Source organism: Dendronephthya gigantea, unplaced genomic scaffold (genome assembly GCF_004324835.1).
Source record: "Dendronephthya gigantea isolate DGI-Jeju-01 unplaced genomic scaffold, DenGig_1.0 000157F, whole genome shotgun sequence".
Lineage (NCBI taxonomy): Eukaryota > Metazoa > Cnidaria > Anthozoa > Malacalcyonacea > Nephtheidae > Dendronephthya > Dendronephthya gigantea.
The window spans coordinates 244,044-264,626 of record NW_021163167.1 but is presented as its reverse complement, the minus strand read 5'-3'; the positions used below and the strand labels follow the sequence as shown (position 1 = coordinate 264,626).

The following is a 20,583-nucleotide window of genomic DNA, read 5'->3' as shown; positions in this document are numbered from 1 at the left end:
CTGGTCCAAACCTCACAATCTGGGACTGTATATAATTTAATTTACATTTATTCAGGAATCAACACTTTGCAACAATTCACGCTCTAATACACAACTAACTTACAACAATGATTTTAACTTATATTTATAATAACAAAACAGGATGCTTTACCAAACAATGATGCATTTTCCTGGCGCATCTCCTACAGGATGTTTTTCTGTTGTTTTCGCTCCACAACAACCCACATTTGCGTCCGTTTACGTTATTGTGTGGGACATTGGTTTTGCTAGTACGTGCTACCTCAAAAACCCATTTCCTATGTAATATGATACTACACTATTAATATTTACATAACAATTCCTTTAACAATACATATACAATTTACAATCATAACACTATATATTTGCGCATACTATGTAAATGACTATTTACTTATGATTGGTGTACTCAACCATGAAATTGTTTCAAATTAACATCGCTTTTCAAAGGAAAAATGTCGGTAAAGCAAAATCCAAGTTTCTAAGTTTACTGTTTAATATAATCTAGTTATTTGTCTACGGTTTAAACCTGGTTTTCATTCCAGCATATATAGGCTCAAGCATTCGAGATAAAACATCCTGACTTAAATATATATAATAAAGACAAAGTAGGAACTATATATTTTTCTGAAATCTATTTTGTCTTGATTATTGGTTTTCATTAAGCTTGTGTTTTTGCTTATTTCGCGTGGTTGTGCCTGTGTTAATGCATGCGTTTCCTTGTTTTCACTTTTCAAAAGTTCTCTTCTTATGCCTATTTCGCTGATGAAAACCAGACATCAAAAAAGGATGTCAATATGAACATTAGAAATTGATCATTCAATAGAAATTAATATAATTACAAAGCCAAAGTGAATATAAAATATTCTGGCCTCTGATTGGTCGAGCGACTCGGGCTCAGATTATTACGCGATAATCGCCGTTAAGTCTAACAGCACCTCACTTCGTCTCCGTTTCCCAAATTTAAATCCATGAGGATATGAAAGTTATTCACTACTGTCGTAATGCAATCATTTTGTATCGATATTCTTTTTTTAACTTCATATCTCGATTTCCATATTTCTGTCCAAATTATATGCATGCACTGTTCACGTGTCCGTCATATCTAAATATAAATAGTTAATTGTCACTATACGACAACAAAAAAAATATCAATATATAATTATATGCAACATCTAGCAAACGACACAATTTTGAAATCTATTCTGTAAAACACTAGGAATCTAGTAATGGAAACCTTTTCAAATTTATATATTTGTCTGTTTAAGTTTAAGTAGTTTCCAAAACTGTAAACAATTAAAAAATTGGGAAACCACCTAAAATGCTATTAAACAGACTATGGAAACATATTCAAACATTTTTTGGTATATTTACTGTAATAAAATGAACGTCTATACTATTTGAAAATATATTCAATGTTCTCTAAAGTTACCTGGGAAGCTTTGTTCTTCTGTTGTAGCATGTTTGACTTTTCCGAGAAATGTCCATCGATCAAAAGCTTTTGTTTTCTTCAAGGAAAAGTCTACGTCCACAAGTAGGCTGAAGTTAGTAGCTACTTAGTTGGGTGACCACTTGCATGGGAATACTTCGTGTCGTAGACTTCTATTGGCAGGAAATAATTTTCATGTTCTCCTTAAGTTACCTGCGAAGATCTTCTTCGAAGATTTCCCAAAAAAATGTTCCTGCATCAATGTTCCAGCACTTGTCTTCTCTGAGCAATTGTCTACGTCCACGCGACTTGAAAAGCACCGGTACTTGTCTGATCATCTGGGAAGCTTTTGTTGCAGTTTGTTTTTACTTTCCCGAAAAATGTCTTTGGATCAAAAGCTCTTGTTCTTTTTGAGGAAATATCTACGTGCACACCACTTGAAATGCACCTACTGGATGTTAGTACTTGGATGTGTGACCATTTGTGAATACTTCGTGTCGTAGGCCTCTTTTGATTTATAGCCAGGAAATTATTCCAATGTTCTCATCAGAAGTTACCTGGGAAGCTTTCGTTATAGTTTGTTCGACTTTTCCGAGAAATATTTCTGAATCAAAAGCTATTGTTTCTCACAGCAAATGTCTACGATCAAAACACTTTGAAAGCACCGGTCCTCGTCTGAACACCGAAGTGAAAAAAAGTAAAGCAAGTTAGTAAATGAATTGGTCTCCACGTTAGAAAGTTCTTGTGGTGGGCTCTTTTTGATTTATTAGTATGAAATTATTCCAATGTTTTCATTAAGGCACCTGGGAAAGTTTTTATCCAGTTTGTTTGACTTTCCCCAGAAGTGTTCCTGGATCAAAACCTCTTTTTTCGCTGAGGAAATGTCTACGTCCACATACCACTTGGAAAGCACCGATTCTCACCTGATCACCGAAGATAAAACAAGTCGGGCGAAGTTACTTGGATGGGTGACCACTTGTGAATACTTCGTGTCGTGGGCCTCTTTTGATTTTATGTATAGAAAATACTCCAATGTTCTCATTAAGTTATCTGGGAAGCTTTTCCCGAGAAATTTTCTTGCATCAAAAGCTCTTGTTTTTTGTCAGGAAATGTCTACGTCTATACCACTTGAAAAGCACCGGTTCTCGTTTGATCATCGAAGTTAAAACAAGTTGGGCGGCCACCATGGGTGACCGCCTGAAAATATTTCTTGTCGTAGGCTTTTTTCATTTATTGTCAGGAAATTATTCCAACGTACTCATTAAGTTACCTGGGAAGCTTTTCTTGGAATTTTTTTGACTTTGCCAAGAAATGTTCCTGGATCAAAAGCTCTTGTTTTCTCTGAGGAAATGTCTACGTCCATACCACTTAGAAAGTCCGAAGATAAAACAGGTCGCACGAACTCAATAGTTTGATAGATGACCACATGGAAATATTTCGCGTCGTTGGCTTCTTTTGATTTATTCGAAGGAAATCATTTCAATGTTCTCATGAAGTGTTTCAGTTTCTCAACAAATGTTCCTTGATCCAAAGCTCTTGTTTTCTCTGATAAAATGTTTACGTCCACCATATCTCTTGGAAATTACTCCGAAATTAAAACAAGTCGGGCGAAGTTAGTACTTGGTTGGGTGACCACTTGAGAATGCTTCGTATCGTAGTCTTCTTTTCGTTTATTGGTAGGAAATCCTTTTCATGTTCTCACCAAGTTACCTGCGAAGATTTTGTTGCAGTTTGCTTAACTTCCCCGAGAAATGTTCCTGGACCAAAAGCTCTTGTTTTTCTGAGGAAATGACTACGTCCCTACCACTTGGATAGCACCGGTTCTCGTCTGATCGCCGAAGATAAAACAAGTCGGGCGAAGTTAGTACTTTCATGGGTGACCACTTGAGAGTATACTTCTTGTCGTAGGCCTCTTTTGATTTATTGGCAGGAAATTATTCCAGCTTACCCATTAAGTTACCTTTAAAGCTTTTGTTGCAGTTTGATTTTATTCGCAGGAAATCATTTCACTGTTCTCATTAAGTGTTTGATTTTCCCGACACATGTTCTTCGATCAAAGCTCTTGTTTTCTCTGATAAAATGTTTACGTCCATCATATCTCTTGGAAATTGCACCGAAATTAAAACAAGTCGGGCGAATTTAGAACTTGCATGGGTGACCACTTGTGTGAATACTTCGTGTCGTAGGCTTCTCTGGATATTTTGTATAGAAAATATTCTAATGTTCTAATAAGTTACCTGTAAAGTTTCGTTTCAGTTTGTTTATTTGACTTTCCCGAGAAATTTTCTTGGTTAAAAGCTCTTGTTTTCTCTCAGGAAATGTCTGCGTCTATAGCACTAGAAAAGCACCGGTTCTCGTCTGATCATCGAAGTTAAAACAAGGGGAATTGGGTACTTTTATGGGTGACCACTTGCGAATACTTCTCGTCGTAGGCTTTTTTTCATTTATTGGCAGGAAACCATTCTCATGTTCTCATCAAGTTAACAGCGAATATTTTGCTGCAGTTTACTTAACTTCCCCGAGAAATGTTCTTGGATCAAAAGCACCGGTTTTCGTCTGATCATCGAAGTTAAAAAAAGTTGGGCGAAGTTGGTACTTCCATGGGTGACCACCTGAGAATACTTCTTGCCGTAGGAAACATTCTCATGTTTTCATCAAATTACCTGCGAATATTTTGTTGCAGTTTTCTTAACTTCCCCGAACTAAAGCCTCTAAAAAGTTAGTACTTGCATGGGTGACTATTTGTAAATACTTCTTGTCGTAGACCAAAAGCTCTTGTTTTTCTGAGGAAATGACTACGTCCATACCAGTTGGATAGCACCGATTCTCGTCTCATGACCGGAGATAAAACAAGTCGGGCAAAGTTAGTCCTTGGATGGGTAACCACTTGTGAATACTTCATTTATTGGCAGGAATATATTCCAACGAACTCATTAAGTTACCTCGGAAGCTTTGGTTGCAGTTTGTTTTTACTTTCCCGAGAAAAGTCTCTGGATCAAAAGCTGTTGTTCTTTTTGAGGAAATGTCTACGTCCATACCACTTGAAAAGCATTGGTTCTCGCCCGATCATCGAAGTTAAAGCAAGCCGGCGAAGTTAGTACTTGTATGGGTGACCATTTGTGATTACCTCTTGTCGTAGGCCTCGTTTGATTTATTGGCAGGAAATTATCCAAACGTACTCCTTAAAGTTTCCTCGGAAGTTTTGTATGAATTTCCCGAGAAATGTTCCTTGATCAAAAGCACTTAATTTTTTTGAGAAAATTGTTAATGTCCACCATACCTTTTATATAAATTACACCGAAATTAAAACAAGTTGGGCCAAGTTAGTACTTGGATTGGTGACCACTTGGGAATACTTCGTGCCGTAGGCTTCTTTTCATTTATTGCATGGTAGGAAATCATTCTCATGTTCTCATCAAGTTACCTGTTGCAGTTTGCTTAACTTCCCCGAGAGATGTTCCAGGATTAAAAGCTCTTGTTTTCTCTGAGGAAATGTCTACGTCAATACCACTTGGATAGCACCGATTCTCGTGAGATCACCAAAGGCAAATCAAGTCGGGCAAAGTTAGAACTTGGATGGGAGACCACTTGTAAATACTTCAAGTCGTAGGCTTCATACGATTTTTTCTAAAGAAAATATTCCAATGTTCTCATTAAGTCACTTGCGAAGTTTCTTTTTCAGTTTGTTTGACTTTTCGGAGAAATTTTCTTGGGTCAGAAGCTCTTGTTTTCTCTTGGGAAATGTCTACGCCCATACCACTTGGAAAGCACCGATTCTCTTCTGATCATCGAAGTTAAAACAAGTTGGGCGAAGTTGCACCTTTCATGGGTGACCACTTGAGAATACTTCTTGTCGTAGACTTCTTTTCATTTATTGGCAGGAATTCATTCCCATGTTCTCACCAAGTTACCTGCGAAGATTTTGTTGCAGTTTGCTTAACTTCCCCGAGAAATGTTCTTGGATCTAAGCTCTTGTCATGTATGAGGAAATGTCTACGTCGATACCACTTGGAAAGCACCATTCTCGTCTGATTACCTAACATAAAACAAATCGGGCGAAGTTAGTACTTGGATGAGTGACCACATGTGCATGAATACTTCGTGTCGTATGGCTCTTTTGATTTTTTGTATAGAAAATATTCCAACGTTCCCATTGAGTTACCTGAGAAGCTTTTGTTTTAGTTTGTTTGACTTTCCCGAGATATTTTCTTGGACCAAAAGCTCTTGTTTTCTTTGAGGAAATGTCTACGTCCATACCAGTTAGATAGCACCGGTTCTCGTCGGATCAACGAAGTTAAAGCAAGTTGTGCAAGTTGGTATTTGCATGGGTGACCACCTTAGAATACTTCGTGTCGTAGACTTCATTTCATTCATTGAAAGGAAATTATTCCAACGTACTCGTTAAGTTACTTGGGAAGCTTTTCTTGCAGTTTGTTTTTACTTTTCCGAGAAATGTATCTGGATCAAAAGCTCTTGTTTTCTCTGAGGAAATGTCTACGTCCATACAACTTGGAAAGCACCGATTCTCGTCTGATTACCTAAGATAAAACAAATCGGGCGAAGTTAGTACTTGGATGGGTGACCACCAGTGGCGTAGCCAGCCTGACGATTTAGTCATGTTATGCAAATTTTATGTTATTATCATTATTCATTTCTTTAGAAATTAATTGTTTTCACAGTCAATGAACACCAAAATATTTGCATAGCGGGACAAATCGTCAGGCTGGCTACGCCACTGGTGACTACATGTCCATGAATACGTGTCGTATGGCTCTTTTGATTTTTTATATAGAAATATTCCAACATTCTCATTAAGTTACCTGAGAAGTTTTTGTTTTCGTGTGTTTGACTTGGGTCCATGGGTGACCACCTGCGAATACTTCTTGCGGTAGACTTCTTTTCATTTATTGGCAGGAGATTATACCAACGTACTGATTAAGTTACCTCGGAATCTTTGGTTGCAGTTTGTTTTTACTTTCCCGAGAAATGTCTCTGGATGAAAAGCTGTTGTTCTTTTTCAGGAAATTTCTACGTTCATACCACTTGGAAAACACCGGTTCTCGCCTGATCATCAAAATTAAAGCAAGTCGAGCGACGTCACTACTTGTATGGTATGGGTGACCATTTGTGAATACTTCTTGTCGTGGGCCTCTTTTGATTTATTGGCAGGAAATTATTCCAACGTACTCATTAAGTTTCATGGGAAGTTTTCTTGTAGTTTGTATGAATTTCCCGAGAAATGTTCCTTTATCAAAAGGTCTTGTTTTCTCTGAGAAAATGTGTACGTCCACCATATCTCTTGAAAATTACACCGAAATTAAAACTATAGTCGGGCCAAGTTAGTACTTGGATGGTAGTCTATAGACATGCAATTGTCTAGCATTTAGAAATCATGACTCTGAGTAGGTGGAACGTATAAGCCCTGAAAGGGTGACCGCTTGGGAATACTTCGTGTCGTGGGCTTCTTTTCATTTATTGGCAGGAAATCAATCTGATGTTCTCATCAAGTTACCTGCGAAGATTTTGTTGCAGTTTGTTAACTTCCCCGAGAAATGTTCCTGGATCAAAGCTTCGTGTGATCACCGAAGATAAAACAAGTCGGGCAAAGTTAGTACTTGGATGGGTGACCACTTGTGAATACTTCGTACCGTAGGCCCCTTTTGAATTTTTGTATAGAAATCATTCTCATGTTCTCATCAAGTTACCAGCGAATATTTTGTTGCAGTTTGCTTAACTTCCCCGAGAAATGTTCCTAGACCAAAAGCTCTTGTTTTCTCTTAGGAAATGTCTACGTCCATACAACTTGAAAAGCACCGTTTCTCATCTGATCATCGAAGTTAAAGCTTAAAGCTCATTAAGTAACCTAGGAAGCTTTTGTTGTAGTTTGTTTGAATTTCCCGAGAAAATTTCATGGATCAAAAGCTCTTGTTTTCTTTGAGGAAATGTCCACCGAAGATTAAACAAGTCGCACGAACTCAATAGTTGGATGGATGACCACATGGAAATATTTCGTGTCGTTGGCTTCTTTTCATTTATTCCCAGGAAATCATTTCAATGTTCTCATTTAATGTTTGAGTTTCCCAACAAATGTTTCTTGATCGAAAGCTCTTGTTTTCTCTGATAAAATATTTACGTCCACCATATCTTTTGGAAATTACGCCAAATTAAAACAAGTCGGGAGAAGTTAGTACTTGGATGTCCTCATCAAATCACCTGCGAAGATTTTGTCGCAGTTTGTTAACTTCCCCGAGAAATGTTCCTGGACCAAAGCTCTTCTCCTCTCTGAGAAAATGTCTACGCTCATACTCCATCCCACTTGGAAAGATCTGATCACCGAAGATAAAACAAGTCGGGCGAAGTTAGTACTTGAATGGGTGACCACTTGGGAATACTACGTGTCGAAGGCCTCTTGATTTTTTGTATAGAAATATTCCAATGTTCTCATTAAGTTACCTGAGAAGCTTTTGTTTTAGTTTGTTTGACTTTCCCGAAAAATTTTCTTGGATCAAAAGCTCTTGTTTACTCTGAGGAAATGTCTACATCCATACCACTTGGATAGCACCGGTTCTTGTCTGATTATCGAAGTTAAAACAAGTTGGGCGAAGTTGGTACTTTCATGGGTGACAACCTGCGAATACTTCTTGCGGTATACTTCTTTTCATTTATTGGCAGGAAATTATACCAACGTACTGATTAAGTAACCTCGGAATCTTTGGTCGCAGTTTGTTTTTACTTTCCCGAGAAATGTCTCTGGATAAAAAGCTGTTGTTCTTTTTCAGGAAATGTCTACGTTCATACCACTTGGAAAACACCGGTTCTCGCCTGATCATCGAAGTTAAAGCAAGTCGGGCGAGGTTACTACTTGTATGGTATGGGTGACTATTTGTGAATACTTCTTGTCGTGGGCCTCTTTTCATTTATTGGCAGGAAATTATTCCAACGTACTCATTAAGTTTCATGGGAAGTTTTCTTGTAGTTTGTATGAATTTCCCGAGAAATGTTCCTTTATCAAAAGGTCTTGTTTTCTCTGAGAAAATGTGTACGTCCACCATATCTCTTGGAAAATATATCGAAATTAAAACTATAGTCGGGCCAAGTTAGTACTTGGATGGTAGTCTATAGACATGCAATTGTCTAGCATTTAGAAACCATGACTCTGAGTAGGTGGAACGTATAAGCCCTGAATGGGTGACCGCTTGGGAATACTACGTGTCGTAGGCCACTTTTGATTTTTTGTATAGAAAATATTCCAATGTTTTCATTAAATTACGTACATAAAGCTTTTGTTTTAGTTTGTTTAGTTTAACTTTTCGGAGTAAATTTTCTTTGATAAAAAGCTCTTGTTTTCTCTCAGCAGATGTCTACGTCCATAGCACTTGAAAAGCACCGCTTGTCGTCTGATCATGGAAGTTAAAGCGAAGTCAGGCGAAGTTATACGTAGCAATTTTACTTCTTGTTGTAGACTTCTTTTCATTTATTGGCAGGAAATTATTCCAACGTACTCATTAAGTTACCTGGGAAGCTTTTGCTGCAATTTGTTTGACTTTCCCGCTTCAAAAGTTTTTGTTTTCTCTCAGGAAATGTCTACGTCGATACAACTTGAAAAGCACAGTTCTCGTCTGATCATTGAGGTTAGAGGGGAACTGCACTGCCAAAACAATTTGGGTTTATTTGACAGATTGTTCCTTAAATATTTTGGTCTAATTCTTTATAGTAAAGCAGAAATCGCTCGTCAAATTTTCGCGATTTTTGCATATTTCGACGCCATTTTGTTATTTCCAGTGCAGACGCGAATTCGGTCTGCGCCCTCATTTTTGACGTCATTGCGTGCTTCGACGCTTGTTGTTGCTTCGCTTTTCAAGTGTTTTGTACAGAGTTTGTCATAAATGCCAACGTTTTAAGTTCTTCAATCCAGGATTTATGGGATTCATGCAGTTGTAGTTCTAGTGAGAGTTTAGACGAGTTTCATTTGAATATTTCACAAACGGGCGATGCCCTGGGGTATCAGTTCGAACCAAGACGAGATTCCAACAGAACTAGTGAAGGATCATCGGCTGACATAGAAGACGAGCGTATGTCGATTGACAATGAAGAACGCTTGGGTAACCTTGACTGGTAAAACACCGTACTTTTTTAGTTTACATTTGGCAAATTAAGTCTTCTTGCCCTTTAAGCGTATCACTGCCAGCATAATCATTTGTTATTGTTATGTGTTTATGCGAAAATTGCCAGATAATGGATAGGGAGGAAGAATGCGTCAGCTGCCATGATATTGAGCATGTCGCTTAAAAAAATGATGAGTTTTTCCTACAGGAAAAGCCAACCACGCCACATCACTGCAGAACAGATAATCCATGTTTTCATGCAGTCTGTTTAATTCGATAGGTTTTACAGGCCGCTTGGTTACAATACAAACAGGAGTATGGAAGAATAGGCTATGAAGGTCCCAACATAAAGTCTTTCGGCATGTCGTGTACCGTCAGCTAGTACGATGGTGTTGGGGAGTAATAGGGAAAAAAATACGAGTTGGTCTTCCATCTTGTGCTGTTACCTGTATTCGAGCACACTATCCACCACAAGGTGATGAAGATGACTTTGTGTTTGTTGGATTTCATTTTCCTGATGAATATCTTTATTGTTACAGTGTTAATATTTGAGGTATTTGACTTCACTATCACAATACACAAAGACTCCCAGTTCACCAAAACAACAAGTATTTCACTGTTTTTTGTTCAGTCTGGTTTTGTGTTGTTCAATAACATCTTGTTTTGGCGTCCATACCACTTGGAAAGAATCGATTCTCGTCTCACCAACACAGATAAAACAAGTCGCGCGAAGATAGTACTTGGTTGGGTAACCACTTATTTATTTATTTATTGGTAGGAAATCATTCTCATGTTTTCATGAAGTTCCAGTACCTGCGAATATTTCATTTCAGTTCGCCTAACTTCCCCGAGAAATGTTCACGAGAAGCTCTTGTTTTCTCTTAGGAAATGTCTACGTCCATACCACTTGAAAAGCACCGCTTGTTGTCTGATCATGGAAGTTAAAGCGAAGTCGGGCGAAGTTATGGGTGACAATTTGTGAATACTTCTTGTCGTAGACTTCTTTTCATTTATTGGCAGGAAATTATTCCAACGTACTCATTAATTAAGTTACCTGGGAAGCTTTTTTGCAATTTGTATGACTTTCCCGCGTCAAAAGTTTTTGTTTTCTCTCAGGAAATGTCTGCGTCGATGCCTCTTGAAAAGCACCGGTTCTGGTCTGATCATCGAGGTTAAAGGAAAACTCCACTCCCAAAACAAGTTGGGTTAATATAAAAGATAATACATTAAACAGATTGTTCCTGACGTATTTTGGTCTAATTCTTTATAGTAAAGCATAAATCGCTCGTCAAAGTTTTCGCGATTTTTGCATATTTCGACGCTATTTTATTAATTCCAGTGCAGACGCGAATTCGGTCAGCGCCCTCATTTTTGACGTCATTGCGTCCTTCGACGCTTGTTGTTGCTTCGCTTTAATTTACAAGTGTTTTATATAGAGTTTGTCATGAATGCCAACATTCTACGTTCCTCAATCCAGGATTCATCGGATTCAAGCAGTTCTAGTTCTTCAGGTGAGAGTTTAGACAAATTTCATATGAATATTTTACAAACGGGCGATGTCCTGGGGTATCAGTTCGAACCAAGACGAGATTCCAACAGAACTAGTGATGAATCATCGGCTGACATAGAAGACGAGCGTATGTCGATTGACAATGAAGAACGTTTGGGTAACCTTGATTGGTAAAACACCGTACTTTTTTAGTTTATATTTGGCAAATTAAGTCTTCTTGCCCTTTAAGCGTATCACTGCCAGCATAATCATTTGTTATTGTTAGGTGTTTATGCGAACATCGCCAGATAATGGATAGGGAGGAAGAATGCGTCAGCTGCCATGAAATTGAGCATGTCGCGTGTAAAAATGATGAGTTTTTCCTACAGGAAAAGTCAACCACGCCATATCACTGCAGAACAGATAATCCATGTTTTTATGTAGTTTGTTGAAATCGATGGGTTTTACAGGCTGCTTGGTTACAAATACAAACAGGAGTATGGAAGAAGAGGCTATGAAGTTCCCAACATAAAGTCTTTCGGCATATCGTGTACCGTCAGTTAGTACGATGGTGTTGGGGAGTAATAGGGAAAGAAATACGAGTTGTTCTTCCATCTTGTGCTGTTAGCTGTACTGGAGCACACTATCCACCAGAAGGTGATGAAGATGACTTTGTGTTTATTGAATTTCATTTTCCTGATGAATAGCTTTATTGTTACAGTGTTAATATTTGAGGTACTTGACTTCACCAAAACAACAAGTATTTCACTGTTTTTTGTTCTTGCACACTGGTTTAGTGTTGTTCAACAATATCTTGTTTTGGTCCATATCACTTGGAAAGCATCGATTTTCGTCTCATCAACAAAGATAAAACAAGTCAGGTGAAGATAGTACTCGGATGGGTAACCACTTATTTATTTATCTTTTGGTAGGAAATCATTCTCATGTTTTCATGAAGTTCCAGTACCTGCGAATATTTTATTGCAGTTTGCCTTATTTGCCTAAGAAATGTTCACGAGAAGCTCTTGTTTTCTCTCAGGAAATGTCTACGACCATACCACTTGGATATGTTAAAACCAGTTGGGCGAGTTGGTACTTGCATGGGTGACCACCTGAAAATACTTCTTGTCGTATGCCTGTTTTCACATATTGGCAGGAAATCATTTTCACGTTCTCCTTAATAAACCTGCGAAGATTTTGTTGCAGTTTATTTGGTTTTCCCGAGAAATGTTCCTGCATTAAAAGCTCTTGTTCTTTCTAAGGAAATGTCTACGTCCATACCACTGTAGACTAGCGTGTGAGGGGTGAAACTACTCTCCCCGTTTCACTTTTTGTCACATCGGCCAAGAGCCACGCAGCATACCAATACAAACTGGCACAAGTGTATAAGTTTAAATACGAACGGTATAGCGGAAAAAAGGAAGAGAGACATTGTTTTCGATTTTTTGAAACACTTCAATGCAGACATTGTATGCCTGCAAGAGACACACAACGACAACGCCGAACAGGAAAAATTGTGGGCCTCCGAATGGGGAGGCACATGCGTATGGAGCACTGGAGCAACTCGAAGCAGAGGAGTAGGTATTTTAATCAAACCGGGCTCAGGTCTGGTCCTGACCAACTTAAAGAGGATATGGCAGAGACCAAATAGACAAGGTAAGCTTAGCTTTACAACAAAACTTTTTAGATTTTGCTAAATCTATCTCAGATTGACAATTTCCCAAATCCGTTATTCCTACCTCACGCGGGTTTAAGTTAGCAGCACTTAATGTGAGAAGCATAGTAAATCACATTGATGAGCTGCGAGTTTTGCTTGCTACTAGCCCAATCAATGTTCTAGCAATTAACGAGACATGGCTTAATTCTACAATAAGCGATAACGATGTTTACATACCTGGATATGAAATTATACGTCGGGACAGAGCATGTAGTAGTGCCGATGGAAAAACGTATGGAGGTGTTTGCTTTTATGTGCGCTCCTGCGTAAATTTTATACTTCGCAAGGACCTGTTTATCGATGACTTGGAAAATTTATGTATTCAAATTCAAAAACCAAATTCTAAGCCCTTTCTCGTTACAACATGGTATAGACCACCTAATTCGAATACTGATAAATTTAATCATTTCGAAACGTTTATTGATATGCTTGACGCAGAAAATGTCGAGTATTACCTATTGGGCGACCTAAATTGTGACCTTGGATCGCCTACTTTAGATTGCAATTCGAGATCTTTAATTGGCATCACTGAACTCTATGGTTTACATCAATTAATAAATGAACCAACTCGAATTACCGAAACTTCATCAACTATGATCGATCATATTTTTACCAATACACCAGATAATATTGTTTCCTCTGGTGTTTCTCATGTCGGTATCAGTGATCATAGCTTAATTTACGCATTCCGTAAGCTTTCTATCAGTCCACGCAACAAAGGCCATTCTACAATAAGTTATAGAAAACTTAAAAATTTCAACTCTGAATATTTTCGACGAGATATTTCTTTAAGAATGGGACGTGATAAGGATTTATAATAATCCGAATGATATGTGGCGTATATGGAAAACGACCTTTAACAACGTAGTGGAAAAGCATGCCCCTTTACGAACTAGGCGAGTAAGATCTTCTAAGGCGCCGTGGATCACGCCTGAATTAAAAAGGCAAATGCATGAAAGAGATGTTTTGAAAATAAAAGCTATTCGATCCAAAGATATTTGTGATTGGACTGTTTTTAAGAAAGCTCGAAATTCTGTAAACAATGAAATTAAACTTGTTAAGAAAACCTATTATATGAACGCTTTTCATGAAAACGAGAATAATGTTAAAAAAACTTGGGGTATCATCAATGAATTGACCTCAAGAAAACAGATGAGTTCACGAGTAAATGAAATCAAAATAAACGGGGTTTCTATTACTGACCCCTCGGACCTATCTGAGACGTTTAATACTCATTTTGCTACTATTGGACCTAAGCTTAAGGAAAAAATACCTGACGAAGAAAACAATCGCTCGTATTTAGAATATCTTACTTGCCACAATAGTAACATAATATAGAGTTTAAGTCAATAACCCCATCATCAGTTTATTCGCTTCTTAACAAACTTTGTAAGTCCAAAGCAATTGGGCTAGACAAAATATCTGCCAAGCTTCTTCGTCATTGTCCTGACTTGCTTTCGGAATCCCTTGCCGTAATTTTTAACTGCTCTATCATTACCGGTATCTTTCCTGAAGAATGGAAATGCTCAAAAGTCATTCCATTATTCAAACAGGGCGAGCGTAGAGACTTAAATAATTATCGCCCAATTTCGATAATACCGGTTGTGGCGAAAGTTTTCGAACGAATTATTTATGATCAAATTTACGGTTTTCTTACTGAGAACAATTTACTATGTAATAGCCAGTCTGGATTTCGACGTTTGCATTCAACTGTTACTGCACTTCTAGAATCTACTAATAGCTGGGCCTACAATATTGACCAAGGACTGGTCAATGCTGTCGTTTTCCTAGATCTTAAGAAAGCCTTTGATACAGTTGACCATGGAATTTTGTTGTCAAAACTGTCAGCATATGGTCTTGGGGGTGCTGTGGCTAACTGGTTTAGGTCTTATTTAAGTAACCGCAGTCAAAAATGTTATGTCAATGGCCATCTTTCTACCAACCGTACGTTACTTTGTGGTATTCCACAGGGAACTATTTTGGGACCATTGCTATTTTTATTGTATATAAATGACTTGCCAAATTGTCTTGAGCACTCCCAAGCACGAATGTATGCAGACGACACCAATTTAACATTTGCAAGCAATAAAATTGAAGATATAGATTATTACTTTAATCAAGATCTTGAAAATGTTAATAAATGGCTTATCGCCAATAGGCTTACATTGAATCAATCCAAAACTGAATTTATGCTAATTGGCTCACGACAAAGAATAGCTACTTTCCAATCAGACCCATGTTTTAAAATAGACGGAATTCCTATAGACAAGGTTTCACATACAAAATCTCTAGGAGTTCACCTTGATGAAAATCTATCTTGGAATATACAGATCAAGGAATTAACAAAAAAAATTGCTTCTGGTATTGGCGCTTTAAAACTCGTTCGTTCATTTGTCCCAGTTGCAACATTGTATTTAATTTTTAATTCCCTTGTCCAGCCATATTTCAATTATTGCTGTACAGTTTGGGACAATTGCAATAAAACCTTGGCAGATAAACTTCAAAAACTACAAAATCGCGCAGCGAGAGTTTTGACCTTTTCAAGCTATGACACTAATGCCGACATCTTACTCGATAGACTTGGCTGGAAAAAGTTATCTTCCCAACGCCAATTTCAAAAGGCTGTCATGGTTTATAAATCACTCAATGGACTTGCTCCACAATACATGGGTTCCATGTTTGTAAACCGTGACAGTGTCAATCCTTATTCGTTGAGAAACACAAATAGTAAGCTGGCTGTTCCTAAGCCTCGCACAAACTATCTGAAGAATAGTTTTAGTTATAGTGGTGCGATGCTATGGAACAGCCTACCGATTGGGCTACGGCTAGCAAATAACCTATCAAATTTTAAAGCGGGCTGTTCCAAATTATTTTAATCTACATTCACATTTGTATTATATTATATTTCTTGTATATATTCCTTACACGGCTCTCATGAAAAGCAGGTATATTAATTATTAGTTTGATTTATCATTGTAAATATTTTTGTAGTCTTATTTTGTAATTCATAATCTTGTCATTTGTCAGCATGAAAATCCTGATTGAGAATACCGTGTGTAAATAAAGTTTAATAATAATTTAATAATAATAATAAACCGATCAGAGATGTTCTGAACATTGTAATTCAGAAACCGGACGTGTTCGATCGCATATTGGAAAAGTGTAGCTTTTGGAAAAGACTGAGACTATGTGCATACGATTTATCCGTAACGCTGGGAAAGTGAAGAAAAGCAAACATGTTCCCTTGTCAACTGGAGAGGTAAAAGAACAGGAACCAGCATTTACCCGAATTCGAGAAGATCACGCCAGACTCGACCTTAAGCCGAACGGAAATGAGATTCTCGAATGCAACGGTCGCATACAATGAAACAATCCCACCTACTGACCAGACAACGACCCGTACACGGTGAAACTAGTGGAGCACTCCCCCAAGGTGACCCTCCACGGGGGGTGAATCAAACGATGACGAAAGTGCGAGAGAGATACTGGATTCCACGGCTGAGAAGACCCTCCTGATGCGTCATCAAGAAGTGCTTCGGCTGCAAACGATTCCATACGACTCCCTCGCCAAACTCACTACCCGGGAGCAGGGGGCTACTGTAGCGCCTTGTCACCGAATAACTTCGAGCATATCATGTGGTTTCCGGACGGCGCGTAAGGAACTTTTAACAACATTATTTAAATGTATAATTCTTTTAGGATATAGCCTCGCCTAGATTATAGTTTATAATTCTGAAATAGACGCTTAGTTTAATCTTTACGCCTCAAATATTATTTACCTTATATTTCCTCTTGGCAGCAACACTTGTACATATTTATAGCTCATTATCACTTCTTGCCTAAAGATGTTACACTCCTTAATTATCTTGACACTAATCTTAATTGCTTCTCCGCCTCGCCTTTACTAACGATAGTATAAAATAACTTGTGTAAGCAGACAGTCTCGCTTTATGCTCTCAAGATAACATCTCTTCAATCTATTGATTGTATCGACGAAATACTATGTGAAATGAATTATATTATATCAAAATTTCATTAGTCTCCTGAGTATTTGACACTAACTCACACGGAAACAAGTCATATACGGATACTCACGCTAAATACGCTTGTTCATTGAATCTTGCGTTGTACCTCGAGCTGACGACGTCCATGAGTACCGAATCATACACAATTTAAAACAGAACCTATTTGAAGGCCCTGTCACACTGTTGCGTATGATAGGAACGTATGAGTCGCGTATAAAGATCATTTCATTCATTTTTATACGCACGAAAAAGTCTGTAAAAATAGGACATTTTGCATAAAATTAACTTATTAAACGTATGAGTATCGTATGAGTAGCCTGTCGCTGGCGTATGCCAGCGTATGAATAGCTTACGAGAAGCGTTTGAAATGCGCATGTCAAGCATACCAATGGCGTTTCACAGACTTTAATCGTATATAAGCGGCAGTATTTTCACACGGCTCCATTCGAGAAAATGTCAAACCTATAGTGAAAAAAGAAGAAGACACCATGGCAAATAAGAAGACATCATCTACCCGCGGACGAAGAAAAGGAAAGAGGACTCCATCATCAGCCGTTGCCAAAGCTGACGAACAACGTGTTTGTGCACCTGCAGATGTAGTTGAACCACCTGATGATGATGCACTTATTCCTGAGACATCTTTAAATAATGCGCGACATGTTCCTGAGCTCTCAAAGTCCCCAACACAACCTTCCCAAGACTCCATAATTCATCGGCTTTATCATCTGAAACCATTGATGACTTCACTTCCTTCCGGCGGGCTGATAGCAATGAGAAAAAAAGAGGAAGAGGGCGAAAAAAAACCCTACAACCTCAGCGCCACAGAAGAGGAGCTGATGCTGGAGTTTATCATGGACAATCCTGTGCTGTGGAATGTGAAGAACAGATTATAGGCGAAAAGACAAGAAAGAGAAGATCTGGGAAGAGCAAGCATATCAGATGAATAAGACTGTTGACATCCTCAAGGGCTGGTTCAGATCGCTGCGCGACACCAATACGCGCCTTGACAAAAAGAAAAGCGGGGATAGTGCTCCAAACCTGACTAAGAGAGAACAGTGGATCCTCTCAAAGTTTGCCTTCCTGAAGACTGTCACTCGCCACCGACCGGAGCCCATGCAGAGTGTAAGTATACAACCATATTACCTTAGCAACATGATAACCAAGTAATTTGAGACAATTTCCACATGATATTTTTGGTTTTTTTAGGTGAAGGAAACCATCCAGCTTCACAGAGGAGATCTCAATGCTGCCGAGAGCGCCTGCGCTGATATGCAGGATGTCTTAGATGAAGTCACTCCAATACCATCATCTACCGCTGGAAGGTCCCACAAGCGACCTCAGGACACAGAGAGTGACGTCCTTGAGACTCTACAGAAGAGAGTTGCTGAGTCTGGCACCATCCTCAAAGACATCTACAAAGCTAAACAACAGCCCATTACAGCACGAAGTGTCTTTGCAAATTATGTTAAAGAGAGCCTTTTGACTATGTCCAAGTCCAAGTACAAGAAGGCAAGGTCCTCCATCAATAGGTTATTGTCTGAACTCATGGATGAGGACAGCGATGATGAATTTCCAAGTGCAATGGCGGCTCCATCTATCAAAGTGAACCAACAAGGGATCCCTTCTCAACCACCCCACGATTTGCACCCCACTACAAAGTCACCCGAACATTACTAGTCTTTCAGGATTTCGAGACATCATGGAATCTACTGATGCTATTGGATTTCAGGATGAGGTTCTCAACCTTAACCACCAACGTGAAAGAAGTATTGACTATAGACCACGGCGGCTGTATGGCTTCATCATTGTCTCTCGGAGGGCAAAGGCATCGTCACCTACAAAGAAGTAGGGGACACTCTGATAGTCTTTGGTAAAGCATCGGGGATGGGGAATCCTATAGTTCCGTCTTCTGTTAATTCTTTGATTTCAGAGTTGTTGTAGATCTGTGCGTCCGATGATGACCCTTTACCACCGAGGTCTGCCCAGATGAATTTATAATCTGCGTCTACAAGGCCCATGAGTACAACAGAGTAGAATCCCTTTTAGTTGAAATATTGGGATCCACTTTTTGGTGGACATTTGCAGGCAATGTGCTTTCCATCTATAGCACCACATGTAGAAGTTCCACCTCTTGAGGAACTTATCAGATATGGCACGCCATCCCTCTGGCGTGGTAGGGCAGGTCATTACTTCGGACATGTATTCGTCGATGATGGCTTGGCAAACCTCTCTGACAATAAGTGACTGGGTGTTGTGGGGGACCCTCCATCCGTACTTCATGGCTGAATACGTGCTCCCAGAGGCAAGGTGTCGCAAAGTCAAAGAGAGCTTCAGCCCAGGCTCCAGGGGTCGCCTATACCAGGTATGTTTCTTGGTGATCCTGCAGGGACTCACTCTTGCTAGAAGCTCATCAAACATCTCGGGGACCATCCGCATAAAGTTCTTGAAACATCGCGTATCCTCGCTTCGGAGTTCCACCAGAAGTTGGTCGTAAATGCCAAACTACCTTCGCCTTCCGATCCATAATCTCATCCATACCTCACGTCTTTTTCTTTTTCTTTTTCTACTTTTCCTTCTGTTATTTTCTATGTGACGAATCGTCAAAGCTATGAGATCAAACTGGTATTCAAGAACAGCTAACTCCATTCTTTATCCTCGAAGGTACAAGATGATATGAAGGCATCCAACATAAATATATATTATACACAATAAATGACATGCTATAATATTTATATACCCTTTCTCGTAACGTTTGCAATACGCTGAGGATACGACGACCAGGCGTTAACTATACGCTAATTGTACGGTAAATGCGTTATTTAATCGTCAGTCATACGCTAAGCCCTCTATAGACGTTAAACATACGTCACACATAAGTTAGACCTTCGTTACTGATGCGCTATCAACACGTTAGTTGTACGGCACACTTACTCATTTCCGTATGATTAGCGTACTCAACCTATTAGTACAGTACATTTAGCGTCCTTCTGCCGTATTCAGCGTATGACTAGCTTATCTTTACCGTATAAACCATACGTCCAAACACGCACAAGATTTTTAAGCATGCTTAAAAAAATTTTCTTCCTCGGCGTATATCAGCGTATGTGACCGTGCTTGGAACGTGTATAACTTACGCACGACGTACCACCAACATATTTCAGCGTATTCCGGCGTATGCGTATTATTTATCATACGCTGCCATACGCTAATGCGATACGCAACAGTGTGACAGGGCCTTGAATGACTATTCTTATATTATACAGCGTGATATTATGCTCTCCCTAGCAGTTTTAGGAATTAACTGGTCACGCCCAAGTACTACATTTATGACCAAAGAGCTAGGTGGCATCTATCACTACTTTTTCAAGATTCAATTTAGACCGCATTAACTTAATTGCTAGAACTGTTTTAGTGTGATTCCATTGCAGAATGTTGGTTGTTATTTTCAAAAAATTCAGGTCTTTTAGTGCAACGAACTTTTTAGGTTGCATAAATTCTTTAAATGAGTATTAAAATCACTCGTATTGTAGATTACAGATATTGACTTTTTATAGATTACAGACATTGATTTAATAGATCCTTAATAACGTAGAGCTGGCATAAAAATGAATAGAAATAAAATTTTTGTGTTTTGAATGTTTTGTTATTATTTGATCGACATTGAAAACTATACGCAACTTACTGGAATCATTCGATCTTTATTTAAAAATGCAAACACTTTACTATTCATTCATCCTAAAACATTATCGATACTCTCACAAATAACCTCCCAAATAAACTTTAGAAAAAAATAGTAAATA

General features: G+C 38.6%; 1 protein-coding gene and 4 pseudogenes across 1 annotated transcript; all 5 read left to right on the top strand.

The window, feature by feature from the left end:
* Positions 1-2,330: 2,330 nt before the first annotated feature.
* LOC114537476 lies at positions 2,331-2,448 on the top strand (annotated as a pseudogene).
* Positions 2,449-3,237: 789 nt separating this feature from the next.
* On the top strand, positions 3,238-3,358 carry LOC114537474 (annotated as a pseudogene).
* Positions 3,359-5,190: 1,832 nt separating this feature from the next.
* Positions 5,191-5,309, top strand: LOC114537475 (annotated as a pseudogene).
* Positions 5,310-9,809: 4,500 nt separating this feature from the next.
* LOC114537468 lies at positions 9,810-14,164 on the top strand (annotated as a pseudogene).
* A 3,545-nt stretch (positions 14,165-17,709) lies between these two features.
* Positions 17,710-18,507, top strand: LOC114537469. Its single transcript, XM_028558504.1, has 2 exons — positions 17,710-17,905; positions 17,990-18,507. Exons 1-2 carry the CDS (start codon positions 17,723-17,725, stop codon positions 18,458-18,460), a joined length of 654 nt encoding a protein of 217 aa, XP_028414305.1. The 5' UTR covers positions 17,710-17,722; the 3' UTR covers positions 18,461-18,507.
* The last annotated feature ends 2,076 nt before the right edge of the window (positions 18,508-20,583 follow it).

Excerpts from the sequence above, each read along its gene's own strand:
- LOC114537469 (XM_028558504.1), top strand. The coding sequence starts at position 17,723 with ATGAATAAGACTGTTGACATCCTCAAGGGCTGGTTCAGATCGCTGCGC. Across the intron at positions 17,906-17,989 it reads GACCGGAGCCCATGCAGAGT|GTGAAGGAAACCATCCAGCT; the intron begins GTAAGTATACAA and ends TGGTTTTTTTAG.